General features: G+C 48.6%; 1 protein-coding gene across 2 annotated transcripts; it reads left to right on the top strand.

Moving 5' to 3' along the window:
* Positions 1 to 530: 530 nt before the first annotated feature.
* Positions 531 to 21,647, top strand: PAQR4 (progestin and adipoQ receptor family member 4). 2 transcript variants are annotated; one of them, XM_053361404.1, is made up of 3 exons: positions 540 to 881; positions 16,942 to 17,160; positions 18,240 to 21,647. In XM_053361404.1, the coding sequence occupies exons 1-3, from the start codon at positions 716 to 718 to the stop codon at positions 18,671 to 18,673; spliced, it is 819 nt and encodes a 272-aa protein (XP_053217379.1). In that variant the 5' UTR covers positions 540 to 715; the 3' UTR covers positions 18,674 to 21,647. The 2 variants fall into 2 exon arrangements, with proteins under 2 accessions (XP_053217380.1, XP_053217379.1); XM_053361405.1 differs by lacking the exon at positions 16,942 to 17,160 and having other exon boundaries at positions 531 to 881.
* The last annotated feature ends 1,331 nt before the right edge of the window (positions 21,648 to 22,978 follow it).

Here is a 22,978-nt window from a genome sequence, read left to right as displayed (position 1 = left end):
TCTGGGATTTAGGAATTAATTTCATAACCGCGTCAAACCTATACACCCTCCTGCCTTTCGGGGGCGTCTTTTGTCTGCTTTGGGGTTTACAATTGGGCCTATCTTCCGCGTGTCCAATCACGGACATCGCTGACAAGCTGCTGGGGGCGTGTCTCAATGGGTTATGCAAATAATCGAATTTCAAGGACTCGGGACGCCCTATTAACACCCACCGCAGGGAGGGCGGGGCGTCCGTTATGCTAATAATGGAACGACAGTTCTTAGTCAAGCTCGGGCGGTTGGTAGGCCCCGGAGAGGAAGGGCGTGGCTTGCATATATTGTCATTTTTATGCAGAGTGCAGAACCCTGATCCGGGCAGCCATGTGCGAGTCAGAGCGACTGCGGTGCAGAGATTATGCAAATAAGCGGCGGGATCGTGGGCGGGGCTTGCGCGGAAGCCTTGCAGATAGGGGGACCGGCCCGGCTTGAGAAAAGGCGGCAGGGGAGGAGGAGGGGAGCAGTGGTACCCGCATGTATTATGTTAATGAGGGCGGTGGGCGGGGCCGGATTGTGAGCTCAGCCCGAGGAGGGGAGCGAAGCGAGGGGGAAGCCCAAGGAGGAGCTGCTCGTTGCAGCGGCAGCATCAGCAACGGCAGCAGCAGGAGGAAGGAGGAGGAAGAGGAGGAAGAGGATGCAGAGCCCGGCCAGCAGCTGACCCCGGGGGGGGAGCCCGGCCATGGCCTTCCTGGGGGGGCCCCGGCTCCTGGACTGGGCCAGCTCCCCCCCTCACCTGCAGTTCAACCGCTTCGTGCTGACGGGCTACCGGCCGATCAGCACCGGGTCCGGCTGCCTCCGCAGCCTCTTCTACCTGCACAACGAATTGGGCAACATCTACACCCATGGTGAGTCCCCGCAGCCTTCCCTTCCTTGCTTCCCGCAGCCCGTGTCTAGCACCGGCCTCTCCACCACCCCAACCCCGCCGCCGTCGGCCGCGCTTTCTCCCGCCGGGCTCCGATGCCCTCCGATCTCCGTGCTTGCTCTCCTGCAGGGCCCTCCCCGCGATTGCACCGCCTGCCAGCCTTCCAGCTCTAGGCGTTCAGCGGGCATCCAGAGGCACCTCTACCTCCGCCCGGCTGCCCAGAGCTCTTGTACCCTTGCTCTGGTCTGTTCCTGGTGCATTTCGGCATCCCTCGGCTGCTGCCGCTGCTGCTTCCGTTTTTCTTGCCCGGTCCCACAGCGTCGGCGTGGACCCTTTTCGCAGGGCCTGCTCTCCCCCACCCGACGGAGTTTGAGAGCCGCGCGTCCCTTCCCATGCCTCTTCCCTCTCCCCCAGCCGCCAGTCTCTGTCCTCCAGTTCCATTGCGCCCTGATCCCCAGACTGACTGGCAGCATCCTGGCCGCCGGAGGGTCCATGGACAACCTCAGTGTCACGCACGCGACAGCCCCACTGCAACCTAGCTAGCTCTCCGTGGGCAATTTAGATGCTTGTCCCCACGCTCTGCATATTTTTTCTCCCCCTCCTCCCCCGACCCCGGCTTTCGTGCCCCCTCGGACGTCAGTGCTCATTCATTCTGCTTTCCTTGTCCGTTTCCAACGAGCCACCCCTTCAAATGGTGAATAATTAAAAGTTTATTTTTCTGGGCATAGGTGACTGTTTGCCGGAGTCGGAGCAAAGTTGCTGAGCTAACATTGGCCACGGGAGTTTCACTTCGCTTATTAGCTGTGTGCCCTGTTTCCTGGTAGGGTTTCTATGGCAGCCTTAACTTTGTATTATCCTGTGTGGGTTTGTGGGAGAGCAGCTGACTTCCTGCGAAAGAGAGGCTTAGCTGAGCAGGGCATGTTTTGCATGCCAAAAAGCCAAGTTCAGTCTTGGATGCCTCCAGATTGAAAGGATTATCTCAGGTGGTGGAGCAGGAAGAGTCTGGGTTAGATGGACCCAAAGGTTTGCGAAAATCAAAGAGGGTTTTCAAGCGCCTTATTGTTATGAGGTATGTTAGGTTGGAGCATCAAGGAGCCAGCTATGACTCCCTGTCACCCCTTCACTCATTCAGCTTTGTGTTGTTGTTGTTGTCTGACTTATGGCAATGGGGGATGGAATGTTTTAGAACTCTCCGCCCGCTTCCCATTCATTGCAAAGCTGAGTTTGGGCAAAACACACAATGTGCTTTTGTCATTGGTTTCAATGAGGATTGTTCTGGACACAAGCACCTGTGGCTATGCTAGAGGAGGCTGAGCTGAAAAGTTCCATTCTGGGGTGTTTGGGCAGAAATTATAGGCTCATATTCACACAGCCATAAACCTTTCTATATGGGGAGAGTAAGGGGAGGCAATGCGGCCTGTCAATACTTCTTCTATTCTGGAGGTTTCTTATTGCAAGAGTACAGTTGTGCAAATCACATCTACAAAAGCGACTAGCTCTCACCTCATTGTTTCATGTGCCCATTCCTACTTGCAACATAGCAACATGAACAATTTTGTTGCACCTTTAGTACTTAGGGGATGGTTTGAAGTCTGCTACTGCTGCAAACCTGCTGAACCTAGGCGGACCTGAGTCTAGTCGGTGCCTGGATGGGAGGCTGCCTAGGAACTCTGGAAAATAGGAATGTAACATAAAAAGAGGTAAAACAACAACAGATCAGGACAAGATGAATTCTGTATCTGAAAAAGTAGCTTGCATGTAAGGCCTGGACACCTTGGGACCCACTGGTTTGTTACACCTTCTGTTCTTGCTGCCCACCTGGGAATACAAAAAATGAGGATGTTGCTCAACACCTGGCAGACCACACCATCTGGCTGGTGGGCTGTGTTTGGCTTGGGGTGGTGGTGACAAATTGTAGCGATGGCCACCAACTTGGATGGCTTCAAAAGAGGATTAGACTAATTCATGGAGGATCAGGCTATCCTGGGCTACAAGCCGTGAGGGCTGTGCTCTTTTGCTATCAAAGGCAGTATCAGTTGCTGAGAATGACAAAAGTGGGGAGAACATTGTTGTGCTCAGTTTCTGTTTCCAGTTTCCTATAGGCATCTGGTTGGACACTGTGGGAGCAGGATAGATGAGCCATTGGCCTGATCCAGCAGGACTCTTCTTAAGTTCTTAAACTGAGCCAACCTGCTTTAGCCAGATGAAGGAGAAACAGTAAGCATGAATATAATGAATATATAGCATTCAGAACACTTCCTGGTTGCTCAGATTGCATGCAAAAGGCCTGTGGTTCAATAGCCAACATCTCTAGGCTTCTTAGTGGCTGCCCTTCCTTAGCTCTTCTATTGGAAGGGATGTCATAAATCAGCCTTCCTCTAATCTGTTGCCCTGCATATGTTTTGCTCATATTGGCCCCAAGCAGAATGGACATTGTGCTCCATAACATCTAGAGGGCACCAGGTTGGGAGAGGCTGTGATAAAAGTATGAAGAAGATAATTTGCTGTCAAGGTTCAATCCAGAGCTGTAAACCACAACAGCCCTTGAAACTTTTGAAATATTCTACTCCCCATTCCTGAACAGCATGTATGTACTTTATTTATTTAAAATATTTCATTTTGGAAAAAAGGCTTCTAACCCTTTAACTTGTAGAGATATAACAAAAACCACGCAGGCAGGATTATATCCTTCTGCTCACTGAAAGTAATGCGGAAACCTATTGTGCAAGTATGTAGGTGGTTCTGCAATGCTTTCCTACCCCTGAGGCCTCCTTATTGCAAATTTTCTCACCCAGAACCTGTTTTTATGCCACCTGTAGAACTTGGGAAAGTAATAATCATGTCATGTCCCAGGCCAGGTGTGTTGCTAGAACCTTCAAGGGCTTGGAGCAACAGCCCTGTGACAGAAATTTGCATGCCATTTATGAGACTCTTAATCTCAGGGTCGTGGGTGTTAGGTGAAAAATTCCTGCATTGCAAGGAATTTGACTTGATGATCCTCAAGGTCCCAGCCAACTCTGCAATTCTATGATTCTATGCAAATTGAGCATGACTTCTAGAGGAAATATGCATTGTAATCATTTTTTAAATAAGTACTTTAAGTTTACAGAAAGTAAGAAAGAAGGGAAGGGCTAGAAGATCTTGGGTCTGGTACAAAAAGACCTGGGGCCTGGACCCCTGACCTCCTCCTAACAACACACCATCCCAGGTATGATCTGTGGGCATCTATTGCAGCCCCCTCAGCTACAGATAGTCTCTGAGCATTCAGGCATTCAGTGCCTGAGTGGATAGGTGGCTTCCTGGAAATCTCATGTACATTGTCTTTTGTGAACAAAAGGTGGGATATGAATATGAAATAATAAATAAGAGCAAGTAGCTTTTGACCACATGCAGAGTGTTCCCCCCCCCCCTGGCACTGAGCTGCTGCAGCCATTCCCCCCATGCCAATGATGAGTAAGTAGGGTACAGTTTCCCAGCGCCTCTTAAGAAGCGAATCGCTCTGCTCTCCCACTGCCCTGTATTGGGGGAATAAGGAAGGGAAATGCTCACATGGCCAGAGATATGAATTTGCCTGGGTAACGAGAGCGGAGAGCAGGACCAGTTGGGCAATTGAGCAAGCCGCAGAGTTGAGGTTGCAGGATTTCCTCCTCCTCACTGTTCTTGTGAGCTCATGAAATAATCCGGTCTCCCCTGTAAGGGCAAAGTGCCCTTTTACGAGCTCTCCTGCCCACAGGACCCCTTTCATGTGTCACAAGCAGAGGCTCAGCATATTGTGCAAGCTGTGCGCTGTTACTCACCATGGATGAGGGAGGGAGCGGGCAGCAGCAAGCCCAAACGAAAGCATCTTTTGGGGAATGGCTTCAGCCTGCCCCAGCTCACTGGGTGGAGTAGGGTGGGGTCAGTTAACAAGCTGGATATTCTTGAAATGGATTCCCTGAGAACTGCAGTGGAGGAAAGGCATTTGCTCGGCTTTGGTGGCTGTTGACGTGTCCCACCTGAACACTTTTCTTCCCTTATTGAATATCTAACAAAGAAGCGGAGAGCCCAACTCTCTGCCTCCAGCTCCTATCAGGCCCAGCCAACGTGGCCAGGGGTCAGGAATGAGGAGGTGTAGTCCTGTGAGCTCTGAAGGGCCAAAGCTTCCTTTTCCTTGTTCCTCCTCCTCGTCTAGGGCAGTGCTTTCTGAGGGTTCACATTTCTTCAGGGACACCCAAAGCTGCCTTGATTCACCTGTAGTCCATTATTGGGAACATGAGAAGAGCCTGCCAATGGCCCATCTAGTCCAGCATCCGATTCTCACAGTGGCCAACCAAGTGCCCCAGGGAAGCTTGCAAGCAAGACATGAGAATCACAGCACTCTCCCGTCTTGTAGTTCCCTGCAAATGGTATTCAGAAGTATTCACTGCCTCCAACAGTGGAGGTAGAACATAGCCGCTGTGGCTGGTTCTATTGATAGCTTTGTTGTCCATGAAGTGGTCCAATCCTCTTTTACAAGTTGGAGCCCGTCACGGCCTTCCATAGTTTTAACTATGCGCTGCAGGAAGTACTTTCTGTCGTCTGTCCTGAATCTTTCAGCATTCAGCTTCATTGAATGTCCACGAGATCTAGTGTTATATGAGAGGGAGAAAAACTTCTCTCCATCCACTTTCTCCATTCCATGCATAATTGTACACATTTCTGTCATGTCACCTCTTCCTCACTTTTTCTCTAAACTAAAAAGTCCCCAATGCTGCAACCTTTGCCGCACAGGAATGTTGCTCCATCCCTTTGACCGTTTCACTTGCCATTTTCTGAAACTTTCCCAACTCTGCAATATCCTTTTTGAGCTGAGGTGGCCAGATCTCTGCACAGTACAGTATTCCAAATACAGTCACACCGTAGACTTGTATCACAGCATTAGGGTATCAGCAGTTTTATTTTCAATTCCTTTCCTAAGGATCCTTAGCATGAAATTTGCTTTTTTCACTGCTGCCGCTCACTGGATCAACATCTTCAGCAACGTCACCCCACGTTCAGACCCCATAAGCAAATATGTGAAATTAATATTTTTTGCCCTAACATGCATCACTTTACACTTGTTCACATTGAGTTGCATTTGCCTTTTAGTTTGGAGAGGTTCTTTTGGAATGCTTCACAATCTCTCTTTTTGTTTTAATGACCCTGACCAGTACTATCAGCAAATTTCACCACCTCAGTGTTTACCCCTTACTCTGTGTGTGTGTGTGTGTGTGTGTGTGTGTGTGTGTGTTTTGTGTTGTGTTGTGTCTTCTGGTGAAGATCTTTAAAAGCGGGCAAATCTCATTGTGCTACAGTAAGCACTGTTTTGCCCACATGCTCTCCAGTGTTTATTTGCAACCATATGGGCTGGATTGCTCCTCTTTCCTCCCTACCCCTGTTCAAATATCTGACTTTTTAAGTCTTTGCTCCTACACACATGTTGTGGCAAGAGCCTGACTTGAGGAAGGAAATTGTTCTCCAACTGCCGGTGTCAAATGAGGGCAAAGAGCAACGTGGAGCAATTATGGGTGTGCTGAAGCGTTGAAGGGCACTTCTAGGGGACCAATAAAGCTGTTTGCCAGCTTTGACATATAGCTAACAGGCTTCAAAGGTTAGAATAAAGTAGCCTGAGCCACGTCATTTTGAGATTTGACGCACCTGATGGGGTGTGGGTGTTTAATGGATCAATATCCTAAAGAAAGACTGAATTTGTGGCTTCCTTCCTTGGTGTTAGAAGGGAGTAGGTCGCTGGCTAAGAGAATTAGGTTTCAAATTCCTACACTAAAGGAATTGTTGTTTTCTCTCTCAAGGCAATCCGTCTATGCCTGCTGCAAAGGATTCTGGGATGTGCGAGGCCTGTTTTTGTGTGAGGCCAGGTCTATTTTAAGCTGAGCATACTTGTACATATCCAACCCTCTCCCATGGCTGTTTCTCTGAATGGGACCAAATGGTGGGCAGGTGGTCTTTTGAGGATCTTGTCCACTGTTTCCCATCCTTCTCCTCAAGGAATTATGGGAAATAGTTTGGGGAAGCTGCCCTGGGATTTCCGTGTGTTGTATGCATATGAGCCAGGGCTATTTTGCCCAAAACGACGACGGTTGTAGGCGTTTTCTTAGAAGAAGCCAACAGGGCCATGAAAGTTGTTTTGTTTCTGTTCCGCTGAGGCAAGTGGAACTTTTGTATATGTGTAAACTTGCTTATACCAGCTTCCCAGGGGAATTGCCTCGCGGATACCATGCTGTTGGTTTGGCAGCATCGTCAGGGTGGGGAATCTCCAGGGAGCGGCATGTACCGGCACCTGGGAGCTGCTTGGCAGCATCGGTGCCCATGGCCGGCTTCCAATAAATCGCAGGGAACAAATCAGGCAGGAGTAGGAACATAAGTACTTCTTCACTAGATGAGGCCAAAGGTTGAACTCGTCCAACACTGTGTTATCAGTAGCCTTGGGGAGACTCAAAAACAATGCATGAAAATGATGGCAGCCATGATTGATCTGGGTTTTTTGGGGGGAGGGGTATACTGTACCTGCATATGGAGGTTCAGTTCAGTTTCTATTGATTTGTTGGGTCCACAGCTTGAGGGCAGAGTTTTTCCTTCTGTTCAAAATATCCCAGGTTCAATGCCTAGTGAAAGGATAGCTGAAGTATAGCTCAGTCAGTAGAGCATGAGACTCTTAATTTCAAAGGCATGGGTTCGAAGCCCACTTTGGGCAAATGATTTCTGCATTGCAGAGGTTTGGACTAGGTGACCCTTGTGGTCTTTTCCAGCTCTAGGGTTCTATGAAAGAACTCAAGTTTTTGGAAAGCCACTGCCTGTTAAGAGTAAAACCATATTGTTCTGGAATCTAGATAAACCAGTAGCCTGACGGTGTAAGTCAGCCTCATGTCTGTGAGAGGCTCAGGGCCCACCCTGTCATTAGAGTGTGACTATAGCCTATAGCCCATATACTTATGGGGCTGTGGTGGCTGATTCTCTCAAGCTCCCTGGCCATTCACACCACATCTGCCCCAGACATTTAAAGCACTATCATTCCACTTGAAACAGCCCGAGAGCTGTTAGGATATCCCTATTCCTTTCACAGAGCTACAGTTCCCAGAGTTCCTCAGGAAGAAGGATGGACTGTCAAACCACTCTGGGAACTGGGAGCATTGTGAGGGGAATCGGGGGTCTCTAACAACTCTCGGCACCCTTAAAAAACTACAGTTCTCAGAATTGCTTTGGGGGAGCCATGACTGTGGAATGTTGGTGCTTTAAATTTCTGGCACAGATGTGGCCTCCTTCTTTCAGAAAACAGAGCTGCGTATTCTACATGGCCTGTCATTCACCCCTAAAAAAGCCTGGTGCTTTCAGGTGCAGTAGGGAGTGTTATCCCGTCCCCAGTGTGAAGCAAGAGATGACTGCTGCTCATATTGGCTTCTGTCTATGGTGGGAGGGATGCCCCATTGTGTCCTTTGCCTCAGGCAGCCCAAAATCTTGCACGGGCCCTGGAGAGAGAGCGTCTTTCTCTGGTTAATTCTTGCTCATTTTCTCCCCTCACGGAACCCAGGAGCCCTGCTGGGAATTACCTTTCCAGCCCTCTGGGGGCTAAGCAGCCGTTGATCCTGGCTAATCCAGCCAACGGAGAGATTGAGTCCCGCTCTGCTCTCCTGGCCCAACATTTAAGACCTGGGGGCAGGGAGCAGCTACGGAGTCACAGTTCCCAGGGGATTAGAAGGGCCTGCTTTTCAGCTGCCCTGGAAATAGTTTTTTTAAAAAATATATCTATATATTCAACGTCCTACTACTCTGAAGGACAAAGGGTGTTAGAATATGGTCCACAGGTGAGAAGAAGAGAATGGTGAGGGATAAAATCCAGGAATTTTGGCTTCTCTTGGCGTGGTCTGCCTGTCCATGAGGCGAGGCAGTCACCTCAAGCAACAAATCCGGCCTCTGAGGAGAGTGCCATCCGCTACTGACAGGGAAAAACAGGCTCTGGTACTCTGTACCAGTAAATACTGCCACTCACAAAACCAAGCAGTGCGTGTATGCGTATACAGTCCTCAGGATGCCATACATGGCCTTCTCTTTGCCCACAATAAGCTTCCTGGCTGAGTCAGGATTTGAACCCGGATCTTCCCCGTCCTACTTCAACACCTGATAACTACCTACCTGCTAGCACGTTTGCAAAGTTTAAGCAGGGACTGGTATGTTTTCAAACGGGATGGGGGAGACCAAGCTTCCTGCACTGCAGGGGGTTGGACTAGATGACCCTCGGGGTCTCTCTCCTAGCGCTACAATTCCATGACTCAACCTACACCTTGCTGGCTCTTGACAGGTGCATGGAAAGACCTGGATAGGAACAGCAGTCTGTCTGGGGCGGGTGGTGGTGGTGCAGAAATACAGGTAGGCGTTTTGATAAATGGATGAGTGGGATTTAAGGTTAGCTCTACTGGCTGGTGGGCATAGATGCTGTGCAGAGAGTGAGGGGACCGCAAGGGCCCTGGAGATATCATAGTGGATCCAGCAGGGAAGGAGGTGTTGCAGCGGCCTGGGAATCTGGGAGGTTTTGGTATTGCTGAGAGGATGTGGCGGGCAGTACCCACACTCTTCTGGGAGGGAGGCAGCTGTGTGGGTAATGTGAGCTGTTCCGGATTCTCTTGACCTCAGTGACATTGTGCAGCCAAGAGGTAGGATGAGGACACTGGGCAGAATTTCGCCCACCCCTAAACGCTACCCCCTGCATTTGGCCGAAAGTAAGACTGGGCTTAACACACACCCCTTTTGGCTCGCAGGATGTCATTCAAATAGCGTGAGAGATTCAATACCATTGCAGCATCCTGCTCTGGCTACTAATCCTTTTTATAAAGTGATCCCGGTTTTCTTCATCAGCGTGTGTCACTTAGTGAGTTGAGCGAAGCTTTCCCTTCCCTTTCACAGATGGGGGGGAACTGAGGCTGCCGTTTCAGCCAGGACCACACAAGGCGGATTGATTTCATTAGTATAAAAGAGAAGGGTTTTCGTCCCCCACTTTCTGTTGCTTGCATCCTCAAGATAACTTACAATTTAAATGGTATCGAGTGTCGGCAGTAAAACAAATTGAATAAGCAACCTGACAAATTAAATTTTATAGTCTAAAAACAAATAAAGAGGTAGACGGTGGCTAGGAGAATATTAATTGCTGTTTGAAGGCTCATGAAAAACAGGGCTGTTTTAGCCTGGTTTCTTGTCTGAAAGATGACGGTGCCAGGCAAATGTGGTTGGGTGTGTGTGTTGTATATCACCTGCCTAATCTCTGAAGGTGAAGACACCCACAGAAGCACCTCGCAACTGTCTTTCTGGCTCAAGGCAAAATTCACCTTATCCAGCTTACCTGTGCAACAGTGGCCAAGCCAGATGTTACTAGAAAGATCTCAAAGTAGGTCACAGAGACGGGCATCCTTTGTTGTTTGGCCCCAGTATCTGTTAATGGGTGGTATACTCCTCCTGAACATGGAGGTTCAATTTTTTTTAACCAATTCCCTCTATTTCTTGTGTTCAGGAGTGCTTATATAGCCAAAATGGTTCCACATACAAATAAGAGGGAGGGAGTGACAAGTTCAAGCCCCAAATAAAGCCCTCATGAGAGAAAAGTGAGGGAAGATCTCCCCCAAATAGCCCTGTGATGACTGAGCATGCCCACTGGCCAGAGAATGCTGACTGACCGTCGTGTGGGAGAGCAAATGGAAAAATGGGTGGGAAGGAAGAGGGAATAAAATGGAGCTTCACAGAGGGCAAGGCTGGCTCAGTGAACAAGAGCGCTGCACGCTGCAACATTTTGTTGCAGGGCCTGCTGGTTGGGTTTAAACACCATGGATGGGCAAATCTGCTATGGATTTGTTGGCTCAAATCCATTTTAAAAAAACCCCAACTGCTGGTAAATGAGTGGACTTTGCTGCATTTTATGGAAATCGTTTATGAGGAAGAAATGCACCTTGTTTTACACCTTCTGGCCATGGGGGGGGGCACACATCCCCGCCCTTCAACTCTTTACTGCTATGGCCAAGGACCAACCCTGGCACTAAGAGGCGATAGTGGCGCTTCCTGATGCCATGTGCCCCTGTCTTTTCCTACAGAGACAGCCTTGAGCCTCCCACTTTCTATCTGTCTTCAGGAACTGTATTTATTTAGCTCCTTCCAGGTAGTTAATGATGATCCAATTATAGGCTCAGTGTTTTTTTCTCTTCCCCGCCCCTTCCATCCTGCCAGGGGGTCCAACGTCATGCATCCTCCCACCCCATACAAGCTCCAGGACCTATCGTGTCCCAGATGCTGAAATAGCAGTTCCTGGGATAAGTGGCTTACACTTGAGCAGCTGACCTCAGAGGTGGCAAGCAGAGCCCAGACTGAACTCTGGCAGTAGGTGGGCCTTTGAGGTTTATCACAAAAGCGTGAGAGCCTCATGTGCACCTGCATTTCTGCATACAGTACACACAAATCCTTCCTCCTGATCTCTGTCCCTTTCCTCCCCCTCTTGCCCACCCCTCTATTAAGGTCTGGATTAGCATCTACCTGGGTCTGGGACTCTTGTAAAAAAATGGAGGGGGGAGCTGCATTGATTGGGCTGTATGAATAATAGCTGTAACAGGGCGGATTGGTTCAGCTCTCCGAAAAATGAGGTTACCCTTGATTAAGCCTCTGGAAATGACAGTGAAATGTAATAAAAGGAGAGAGTGAGAAGGGAACATCCCTGGCTCTGAGAATGGGTTTGTGTGTGTGTAGAGCCAGAATCGCACAACGTCAGCGCTTCACGGTGTATATTCCCCTGCCCCGAGTCCTTGGCTCAGACCGTGAAATCATGACTGTTTAATGTTACACGGTCCTGACGCTTCCGGGTCTGTTATCCGATCCCTAACATGTCCCTGGGGAGGAGAGCAAGGCCGGGATTGTGCTTCTGTGACAGGTCTGTAGCAGCCATTGCAGAAACTGAGAACAGGAAAGGCAGAGCTGGGTGTGCAGGGGTGGGAAAATGAGAATAAACTTGGATGTCCCCGATGCTGGTGCTAGGGCCTGGAGACAAGGACAGAGAGTAAGACTATTTCAGGTGTAACTTGCTTTATTCATGTGGGAAAACAACAACGCTGCCCCCCTCCCCTCCACCGTGTCCCTATCTTTATTTTTTGAAGTGTGGCCTGGAGTCTGCTTTGGGCAACCAATACAAGCATCTGCCCTGAAGCAAGATATCCTCTGGGAAGTTTGCCAGATCTTGCTGCAAGACTCCTGCCACTTCAGTGGCAGAGTTCAATGGCCGAGCCTTGATAACTCTGCAGGAGACAGTTGTCAGGATTTTGTGTACGTGTGCGCTGGGGGGAAAACACAACACTAAATGTTGTGCCGAGGATTGCTGAACTCTGCAAACGGTGTTAAGTGAATCTGTGTGAATTTTGCAAACCCTTTTTCTCCTGCCAGTCATGAGGAGGGACACAAGTCCTGTCCCCCTTCTCCAAACTCTGGCTTCTGAGATCTTGCTATCATTTCCAAGTAGACCCTCAGGTCGGTATGTACTTACCACATTTCCTTCCCTGTCGTCCCGCTGGAAGGAATTCGGGGGCAGAATAGATGGGAGCATTCATTTTTTTCTTATTGCTGTTCATTAGTTTTATACCCTAACCCTTCCATTAAAATGTCCAAGACCGCTAACAACAATAACATTTATGATAGAAATAAAATAACAAATCTGCACAATAAATAAACAGAATCAGAATTTATTATTTATACCCCGCCCATCTGGCTGAGTCTCCCCAGCCACTCTGGGCGGCTCCCAATCAAGTGTTAAACACAATACAGCTTTAAATATTAAAAACTTCCCTAAACAGGGCTGCCTTCAGATGTCTTTTAAAGATAGGATAGTTGCTTAAAAGATCACAGCAACCTTACGAGGTAGGTATAGGTGATAGAGAGGGATTATCCAAGATTTATTTCTCTGTGTTGTGGCCAACCAGGAAACCTTTCAGGAGCTTCAGTAGTCACTGCATTACACTTTCAGTCTTGAGGGTTAGAAACTAATTTAAAAAACAACAACAGCTGGGAGTTCTTAGCTTGCTGAATTCTGTACCCAAACCCGTTTGGTAGTGTAGTTTGAGAGCCACCTGACCTTGACAATTATCCCCCTACTCCTTTTCAGACCTCTGTTTGCCGCCGCCCCCCCCCGGCCTTTTTTTTGCGTAGAAAACATCTGATTGGCAAAGAGAGGGTTGTGTTTCCCGTTTTGTTCCTGTGTGTGGATTTTGGAGCAGGCCCGAGGCTGTTCCCTTCCTTGGGGCTTGGAGAGAGTGGTTCTCCTCTGCCACCTTGCCTCTTGGGATGTGTGTGGCAGAACAGCCTCTCCCTCTTCAGGTGGCACTGTGAGTTAAAATGTACCAGCCCCTTCCCAGCCCCTGAGTGCCAAATTGCTGCGTGGCTTCTTTAAATGGCCTGGCTGCATTTTGGAGGCATTTTGCTGTTGTGCAGCTGGCGCGTGGGTACCACAATCCCCGCCGTCAGCAAAATGGAGGCTTCCAAGTTATTTGCTGACATGGCCCTCCCCGTCGTCCTTGGGACCGTCGTCCCGTCAGGTGGGGATGCTGGGAGCCGTCGAGGGTGGGGGTAGAAAACAGCCTGGCTTTTTACCAAAATGCTGGGTTTAGGGGGGTGGGGGGCAGGTGTGCTTGGCTTATTCCCTGTGGCGGCCATTGCTCCCTGCTCTGTAGCCCAAAAGCTTAGATTAAATCGTCATAGTCTCTGCTGTGCGAGAGATGAAAGTCATCCTAGCTCATCTTGACTTTGGCTAGATCACAGCCGTAGAGCCACTTACATCTCCAGTTAAGGATGGGAGCAACCTCTGCCCAGAGCCTAGAGAGGCACTGCCAGTCAGTGTAGGTGATACTGACTTAGACAGACTAATGGCCTGACTCTGTATAAGGAAGCGTCCTATGTTTTTGAGGTTATAACTTTGCCCCCAGCTGCCTAACCCGTTTGCTAATTTTATTTAGAACGTTTATAACCCACTTTCTCAAGGTAGCACATATGGTTCTTCCCCACCCTCTGTTTTTATCTTCACAACAACCCTGCGAGGTAGTTAAGCTGAGAAGCACTGATGCAAGGTCACCCAGGGAGCTTCATGGCCGAGTGGGGATTTGAACCCTGGGCTCCTGGGTCCTAGTCAATCACCCTAACCACTGCACTACCAACAACACGGGGAGCCAATGGGTTTACTCATTGTGTTGCCATGGTCCACCCTCTTGCCGTAGTTTGGGGAAGTAGCTGCTGTTAGTATACCATTCAAGAAAATCTGACTCGGACTGGGGAGACTTCAAATGCTCGCTGCCTTCCCCAGCCACAAAATTTGCTGGGTGACCTTGGGCCCAGTCACATACTCTCCAGGGTAGTTGTGGCAGGAGTAGGAGAGAACCATGTAGTGGCATAGTGCCCCCCCCCCGGGAGCCTAGGCTCCAGATGTCTGAGTACGGAGGAGTGGTGAGAGGTCCCAGCTAGGGAACCCCCAAGGGAACCACCAGGGGAAGAAGGTTCAGAGCCAGGGGATTGGTGGTGGGATGACAATGAGTGGTCAGAGGGAGAAGCGAGAGCAGGCTAGGAGGAGGAGGTGTCAGAAGCTGAAGTGGTCACAGGGTTTAGTGAGTAGGAAGAGGCAGTGGCAGAGTGCAGTCCAGAATCAGAAACAGAAGCAGAGGCTGGACAGGAAGGGGCCAAGAGGCAGAGGTGAGTCAGGCTGGTGAAGAAGCCAGGGGTCTCCCCCTCCTGCTGTGGCAAGCTCCCATCCCCCTGGTCTCCCAGAACCAGAAGAGGTATGAAGAGAGCAGAGCAAAGGCAGGCACACGACTGAGTCTCAGATTGCTTGGGAAGGACGTGGGAGTGTAGGAGACTTAGGGAACTGCCTCATAGGGGCAAGATCTACTAGGACAAGTTGCTCTTGTCACTAGGCCTGGCCTAACGTGTCAACCTTGCTTTCTTGAATAAAGAATTAACTTCACGGATGCCATGTGATTTATGGCTCACCTGGCACCTGCTCCTGATACCATCTGTGGCATCTCCACTGGAATTTTTTGAAATAATAATTATTTATTTAAAAGGAAAGGGTAAAGTGTGCAAAAGGGCTGTGCTTGAGAACTTGGAGACCTACTATCAGTGAGAACAGGCAATACTAGACTAGATAAGGCAGCTTCATTATGTCCCACTTCCGCCTCACCACTACTCATGTGAGTGCCTGAAAAACTCAGATTCTCTGTCCAGCAGCAGGCTGGCAAAAGGGATTCTAAGGCTTGGGAACTCCTGGTCTTTGATACCTTTGGAACTCTGCCTCCCATCATCCCTGGTTATTGGTCAAATTGGCTGGGGGTGATGGGAGTCATGGGTGTAGCCAGGACTTTTGTAGGGCAGGGGAAAGAATCCCTTTTTATTGATTTGAGGGGGCAGCTGCCCCTCCCTGTCCCCCCCTTGGCTATGCCCATGATGGGAGTTGAAGTCCAGCAGCAACACCTGGGCAGGGGGAACACACAGGTTCCCTTGCCATGGCCCAAGCTTCCATGTTCGCCAGTTGCATAAAAGAATAGGGTTGCATGTGTTTTGTATCCTGGAGCTTCATTGTGCAAATAAGAGGCACCTGTTGCATTTCTCTGTCCCTTGTATGTGTTAGAGAAGCAGATAATCTCGCATGGCGGGGGAGTGACCACTTGGGAATCTGACCCAAAGAATCCTGGGACAGGAGGGTGCTGAGAATTGTGGATCTGTGAGGGGTAAACTACACTTCCCAGGATTCTCTGGGGGAAGTCATGTGTTCAAAATGTATGGTGTATATTCAGCCTAAGACTCCCCTCTCCGCTTCAGTGTGTGTATCCCAATTCCCGACTGAAGCGAACTGTTTTTCAGGCAGAAACTGAGAAGAGGTGCAGCTTTTCCTGGCAAGTGAGATTGTGGTAATGGGGTAACAAAGGGCACTGACCTGCTAGGAGGGAAGAAAAAAAGTTGGTAGCAGCAACTCTTCTCTCTCTAGCTGTAGGCTAGGTGACAGGCCCCTTGGGGCCGGGGGCTGACTCAGTCTCCCTGGGAGATTCTCTTCTGTTTCTCCCCTGCCTCTCTCTAAAGGAGTATTTCTGGCCTCTTAATGAATGTTTATCATGTTCCTAATTGAGATCTGGCTTCGGGCAGCCTCAATTAGCACAGTAATTGGGTTCAGGGAGACCTAATCTGTTTGTGTAAAGCTGTGGCCTCTGGGGGAAATGGAGGGTGAGAGAGGGGAGAGTTGAGGCTCAGCAGGGATAAGGAAGAGTGAGGGTAGGGCAGGCTGGATCCACAGGTCAAGAATCTACCAGGCTGCTTCATTTTGGCGGTGGAGAGAAAAGAAATCCAGTCCATTCCCCATTGGGAGGAACATGGCGTTGGCCTGCTCCCCCCCCCTCAGTTGTAATTATTGAGGAAGCTTTAGCTCATTAAAATGTTTTTCAATGCTGCAAAAGTTTCCATAGTACACATTGAACAGGTGATGCTTGGGGAAATTGCAAGCGCACACCATTCGCTTCAAACTTTTTTCACTGTCAGAACAAAATTTCAGGGGAAGTGGGAAAGGGCTGTTGCTTTAATTACACACAGAGCGAGAGAGTGCTCAATCCATGCTTCTGTACCTGGTAGAGGACTAGAACAGGTGGCCTTGAGGGTCTTATCAAAGATTCCTCAACGGAGCCGTTGCTTTGCAAGAGGAACATGGATAAACCGTGTCAAAGGGTGTTCATTGCTTAAGACGAGCAGGCTGCCCCTGTCCAAAAATGCTTTAATGGTGGCTTTCCTGATGTCGCTTTGATGCTACACGATTTTTCTTTCAACTGTGTTCTGACATGACAAATGGGATGGCAGGAGCAGAGGATGTGGGTTGGGAGGGGGAGAGAGACGCCAAGGGCCTGAGAACTGGAGAAGATACACCTGGTGCTAACTTTTAGAGTGGGGCACTCTGTGGGAAGAGTTGTGGAGATGGTGGGGTCCCAGGGCTGTCCCTGGTTGGAGATGGGATACTAGGCCAGCTCTCTTCTTCTCTCTTTCAGGTATCCCTCTGCTGGGGTGTCTCTTTGTGTTGCCCTTGACCATTCCGTGGACCCGACTCTCCGTCTCATGGCTAGGAATAGCGCACTACCTGGCTTGCGTCTTCCCACAGCTCGGCAGTGTGCTCTACCACCTCTTCATGAACCACGAGGGAGGCCCCGCTGTCTACCATACCTTGCTCACCCTTGATATGTGTGGGGTATGCATGGTCAACACCTTGGGTGAGTTAAGAGTTCTCTCCTCCCTGGTTTACTGGGATGCGGGTAGCGACCGAACTCTGGCACAGAGGAGACGTGAGAAGCTGGAAAGGAGAGGCATATAATGCCTACTGTTGATGGGGACAATGGCACATAGGTATTGACAGGTATCACACACAGAGGGCAGATCCTAGAACGAGACAAAATTTGATGGTGCAGGCATGGTGACCCTCTAGATTGTGGGCCAATCTTTGCCCATGAGGCTCTTTTTTCCAAACTATAACCTCCCACCTGCCACCTGGTGGGTAGGAGGTTGGCCAAATCCTGTGTGGGCTGTGTACCTGTTCTGCCTGCCTGTCAAATGTGGCCAGCGAGGCAGATCCTGATAAGAGCCAAAATGTTCTCTGTGGTGGATGATGTTTAGGAAGCTTAGATACCAGATCAGACGATTGGTCCAGTTTAGCCCAGTCCTGCCCAGGCTGAATGGTGGCAGGTCTCAGGTAGAGGCCCGTCCCAGAGCCTACCTGACCCTTTTAACTGTAGATACCAGGGATAGAACTTGGGAAGCCTTACTTACCCCAAAATAGCCATAAAAATTGTTGTCTCTCAAAGTGGTTTGCATCAATAAATAATGTTTAAAAAGTTGAGGGGGGAGGGGGAAGCGGAATCCAGGCTTACAAACTAAAAAGACAAGACACACAGCAAAAGGGGAGTGGCAGAGGAGGGAGAGCACTTCCTGAAGGCCTGAACAAAGTGCAGAGCAACAAGACAAGTGCCTGGAAGGCAGGAGCGGGCTAGTGTGTGGGATGTGGGGCATGTAAATTCAATTAATAATGATGATGATGATAATAATGTGCCGTGAGCAGCCAAAGTTCATTTGGGAGTGGTAGAAATCTGGCAAGGGAGAGGACGTAGAGTTTGGTTTGATGTAGAAGTGAGGGGTCTTGGGAGTGTGCCTGAGAGTGTGGAGGCGGCAGCATGACCATCCTCCCAGTGGTGGAGGCTGGCCACACAAATGACAATTATAATTACCAGCTTCCCCCTCACCCCACCCTGTCCTTAACTTCCTGATGGGCGGACTGTGTTTCTCTTCTTCCCTGCAGGTGCTCTCCCCATCATCTATTGCACGCTGGCCTGCACCCCGATTCCCCGCACGGCTGCCCTGCTGGCCTACACGGGCTTGTCGAGCTACGGCATTTTCTGCGCAGTGACTGCCAGCTCCAGCGTCCGGCGCCTGCGGGCTTTTGCCTGGCAAGCCCTCTTCCGCTTCTTCTTCTTCTACCTGCGATGGGTGGGACTGGGCACCGGCCACCCTTCCTCTCTGCGCTCATACCTCATAATGGACGGCTTGGCCTTTCTCGGGGGCGTCATCAACATCTCGCGGGTGCCTGAGCGCTGGAAGCCGGGCCGCTTTGACTACTGGTTCAACAGCCATCAGATAATGCACGTGCTGGTGGTGGTCAGCATCCTTTATCTCCACTGGGGAGTAGTGGCTGATCTGCAGTGGATTGGCAACCACGCCTGCCCCATGGAATGAATGACTGCATCATGTCCGGGTCCTACCCTTCCCATCGAAGAACCCCACAGATTTAAGACGTGGGGTAGGCCACAAGTTCCCGTCAATCAAAGTCTTTGACAAGGGCTGACAGACAAGGAAGGACGTTTTTTCTTTTCTTTTTTATACAACTCACTTAGAACAGGGTGGTGTTATTTTTTCGTTCTTGGGGTTATGGTTTTCCATTGCTTTGAGTATCTGTGGATAAACATATATAGGATCTGGAAACCTTGGGGTCTACGGCAATGGATTTCCATTGGTTGAGGTGCTTCTAGATTGTGGTGTTCAGCTGTTCTTCCAAATTGCCATCCAGGGTGGATGGCCTTGTAAACATTCTTGGGTTAAGAAGAATTCTAAATTGCTGACCTGTAGCCTTGTAACTTGTGAGAAGCTATTGATGGCGCTAGCAAAGGTTATCCGTACCCGAAGCCTCTTGCATCAATTCTTGCTGGCTGCAGGCTTTTCTGCATCAAAGCTACACTTCCTTAGCTTTGGTGGCGGTCAAGGAAGAACACCATTGTTTTGGACATCTTTTTCACCTGTTTTGAGGGTGACGTATGCACTGGGCGAATAGGAATTCAATGGAATACACTTGTTCTGAGTACAGCCTCTCTGCTTTATAGAGACGAGTTATTTAAATAGACTTTTTATCCAGGTATCTTTCAGACACCATGCAATAGGTTTTTTTTTTAAAAAGGGCTGGTTAGACACCTGGGTATTGAGGTCTGCTGCACTGAGTGTTGGTGAGGACCTTGAGGAAAGGAATGGGGTGGGATACAGCTAGTCTGTTATGGAAGATGCTCTGTATACATTCATTTGCTCTGAAATAACTTGAAGCACTGAACCAGCTCCCCCCCCCCACTCCTCCGGAGGGGTAATTAGCGGCCTTGAAACTAGATTGGGGGGAAGGAAGGTCTAGAGTCCAGATTTCCACTTCTGGTTCTTCTCACCAAATCTGGGTCTATGGCTGACTTGCAACATGCTTCAGCTTCCCCTTTCTCTCCGGGGGGAGGGATTTGGGGATCACCTTGCAATGTCTGTTTGCCTGTTGAACCCCACCTACTGCTTTCGTAGCTATACCTATTAGGCAGAGTGGGTACTTTCCAGAGCTTAGTTCAGCATAAAATGGGAAAAAGTCTTTCTCCATTACTTGATAGAGATGACTTGCAGCTGCCGCTAACCTAAGTCAGTTGCTGCTATCTTCTGACCCTGTCTTCCTGTTCACGGTTGGACAGAAGGCCACCTACCCATATTTCCAAATTCCAGTTCACTTCCTTCATGGGCTGCAGAATTAGTCCAGCTGGCCTACCTGGTCAGTTATGAGAAGAAGAAATAGCTACATTTTTAACCTAGGGCTGTGGTCAGCAACTAGATTTCTGAGTGGTCCATTCTGCAAGCATGGGGACAAAAGGCTGCACCCCTGTGGCCTTCTAGCAAACGCTGTGGCCGTCTGTTTGGCCCAGGGACCTGAGCCATAATTTAGGTCACCCTTTTCCAGCTAGCTACCCTCCAGATGTTTTAGTCTGCAACACAAGTGCAACTGTGTGCTGGCTGCAGCTGATAGGATTTGTACTCCAAGCTATATAGAGGGCAGCAGGCTGCGGAAGGCTGATATAGGTACTCGGCCATTGCAAGTGGGGAAAATAACTCAATCCACAGCAGTTTTTAAACTTGTTTCTTGATGTACTGGGCCCATAGAACACTCTTCCACATTTGGGCTCTAAATGATAAGGTGAATGGTTCTTCAGCTAGAGTTCGTTCTAATTTTTATGGCAGAAGTTTTTAAGTCCCCATGTCTTTTGTTTGGCCTCAATGGAACACACCCAAACTAGTTCACGGAAATCAGCATCCCAATCCATGTTGGGTAGCCCTTATGAATAAAGAAATATTTTAATTATAAATTTAACAAATGTATTTACCTAGGTTACAATTGTGCCGCTTTTTAAAAAGCCACATATTAACAGAAGATGGGGTTTCTATATTTTCTATGCAGCAGCACCACCTTAATCTGAAATCTGTACTGTATAAGGGGCTGAATAGTGGAGCATGCCTGCAAATAGTTCAAACCTATTCTGATGGTCCAGACTGATAGCTAGTTTTTCAGTGGAGGACGCAAGTCCTTCTGGATTTCATTCTGATTTAGGGCCAAACAAGGTATGTCGATGTGTCTTTCTGTGAATGTGAGTGGGTAGAGAAATGAAAGCGTTAACTCTGGAACTTTCCCCATTTTGAAGGGGAGGCCCTGTCACTCTGAGCAGAAAAACAACCAAGAGACAGATTGTAAAGGGATCAGCATGCCCCCCCTACCTCTTCTGTTTCAACTTGCAGGTGCCTGAGGCAGATTGTGTGTGTTTGCTTTTTTTTTTTAAGTCAGGGAAAGATAAATATGTGTCATATTGGTTTGAATCTCAGTCAACTTTAGAACAGATAACTCAGCTGCTAGAGGTGAGGTACAACTGACTGAAATGACCACAAGTAGGGCAGATCTCATGGGGTGTGTGTGTGTGCACGTGTGTGTGTGCTCAGGGAGGGGCAATGAGTTTGAGCCTTCTGTTTGTCGTGTGTCACATGTTGTTGTCTGCAAATGCAGAAAAATGATGTATCAGTGGTGTGACCCGGTCTTCATTATGGCTGAATTAAGCCTTCCACAGTGGGGTGGGAAGTGTCTTGTGTTTTTCTGCTCTCAACTGTTATGGGCTGGGGTTTCACTTGCTGCCAGCAGCCTAGTCTTGTCTCTTGCTATCTCAGGGTAGACGGACATGGTTAATGTTCGCAGCTTCTTTGGGCTGAAGCTACATATCATCTTAAAATATAAGAGCAAGGCACCAAAAAAAATTAAAAAATGCACTCCATGCAGGAGGGAGGGAAAGAAGGGAACTGTAGGTGCTTTATGGTCCAGAACCTCATTGGGCAGATGGCAGGTCTGGGCTTCTAATAAAGAGAGCTGTCTAAGGAAGACTCATCTTTTTCCTGGCCTGTCATAAGTGGTACTTATTCTTTCAAAGTGTTGCAAAAGGTTCCTGATGGTTGCAACCTCTTCCACTAGGATGTGTTTTCCATGTAGGAAGAGAGAACTCATCCAGGTTTCAATCCAGAAGCACCCTCCAGTTATCTTAGAGATGCTACACAGATGTTCATCTAGGTCCTGGAATATGGCTCTCCTGCTGACATGTCAGGCGTATTTTTCACGTGACTTTAGAAGAGCTTTCATCTCCCAGTGCAGAAAAATGAAATTACAGTTCGACATCAAGTGATTAAATATATCAAAAGCAACAAAATTGTATACAACCAATCATCTAACTACCCTTCAATATTTTAATCACTTTCAATGGAACTTTAGTATGACTAGTGTGAGATTGTTCCCTGCATTTGCTGAATGTAGCCAATGGTTTGATTTCTTTATTATGCTTAGACCACTTGCCTGCTACTTGACACACCAAAATCACACTTTTCTTTAACAACATTGAAAGTGGCTTGAGCCATTATTCAACATTCAGATACTTAGGCCTGGGTTGAAATTTAATGCTCCCTTTCCTGCTATTATTTTATTCATTTTATTTTCTGCTACAGCACAGGAACCAAAACAGTCAGGACTGAATTAACTATGGTGCTCGAAGGTCATTCTCACCTTATGGACTGTGGAATGGAGGTAGAACCATCTGTTCTGAGGTAAACCATATTATTCAAGAAGGTTTAACCTCTTTGCCTACATGAATTTAAGTACAGCAAGGAAGTAAGCCACATAAAATTAAGCAAGTCATTATGTGTGTTTTTAGCACACACAAATTTTAAAGTTAAACAAATTGCTTGCTACTCTAGCCTTTAAGAAAATGGAGTGGGGAATACATACAGCCCAATCTATGCATGCTTCCACCTAAGTATTGCCTCACTGAGTTCAGTCAGTTTCACTCCCAGATAGACAGGGCTGCAGTTTTTCACTTCAATCTAAAGGACAAGTAGAATAAGTTACACAAGCTTCTAGACATGTTTATTTTTTAAATCTAATTTGACTATCTTATAGACAAGCTCCTTTCCTTATTTTAAAAATTCCCTCACCACCCCCACCCCCACCCTGCTTAAACTACTGCAGTATTACGTTACACTGCAAAATATGGAAGGCAATTGTGATGCAGATCCGGGGTTGCCAACATGGCAGGCCAGCCTTGAGAACTTCCCTTGGCATGTGTTAAGCCTCTGTGTGGCCCCTCACTGCCTCCATGATGAGGCAACAAGGTAGGCTACATTATCTTGCCCGCCTGCCCCCCTCAAAAAAGTACAGAGAGCTGA

The sequence above is a fragment of the Podarcis raffonei genome, chromosome 13 (genome assembly GCF_027172205.1).
Source record: "Podarcis raffonei isolate rPodRaf1 chromosome 13, rPodRaf1.pri, whole genome shotgun sequence".
Taxonomy (NCBI): Eukaryota; Metazoa; Chordata; class Lepidosauria; order Squamata; family Lacertidae; genus Podarcis; species Podarcis raffonei.
This window is presented reverse-complemented; position numbering and strand designations above follow the sequence as displayed.

What these genes read in the sequence shown, in the direction of transcription:
- PAQR4 (XM_053361404.1), top strand. Translation starts at nt 716, where the DNA reads ATGGCCTTCCTGGGGGGGCCCCGGCTCCTGGACTGGGCCAGCTCCCCC. An exon ending in GGGCAACATCTACACCCATG is followed by an intron (nt 882 to 16,941) that starts GTGAGTCCCCGC and finishes TCTCTCTTTCAG; the next exon opens with GTATCCCTCTGCTGGGGTGT. An exon ending in ATGCATGGTCAACACCTTGG is followed by an intron (nt 17,161 to 18,239) that starts GTGAGTTAAGAG and finishes TCTTCCCTGCAG; the next exon opens with GTGCTCTCCCCATCATCTAT.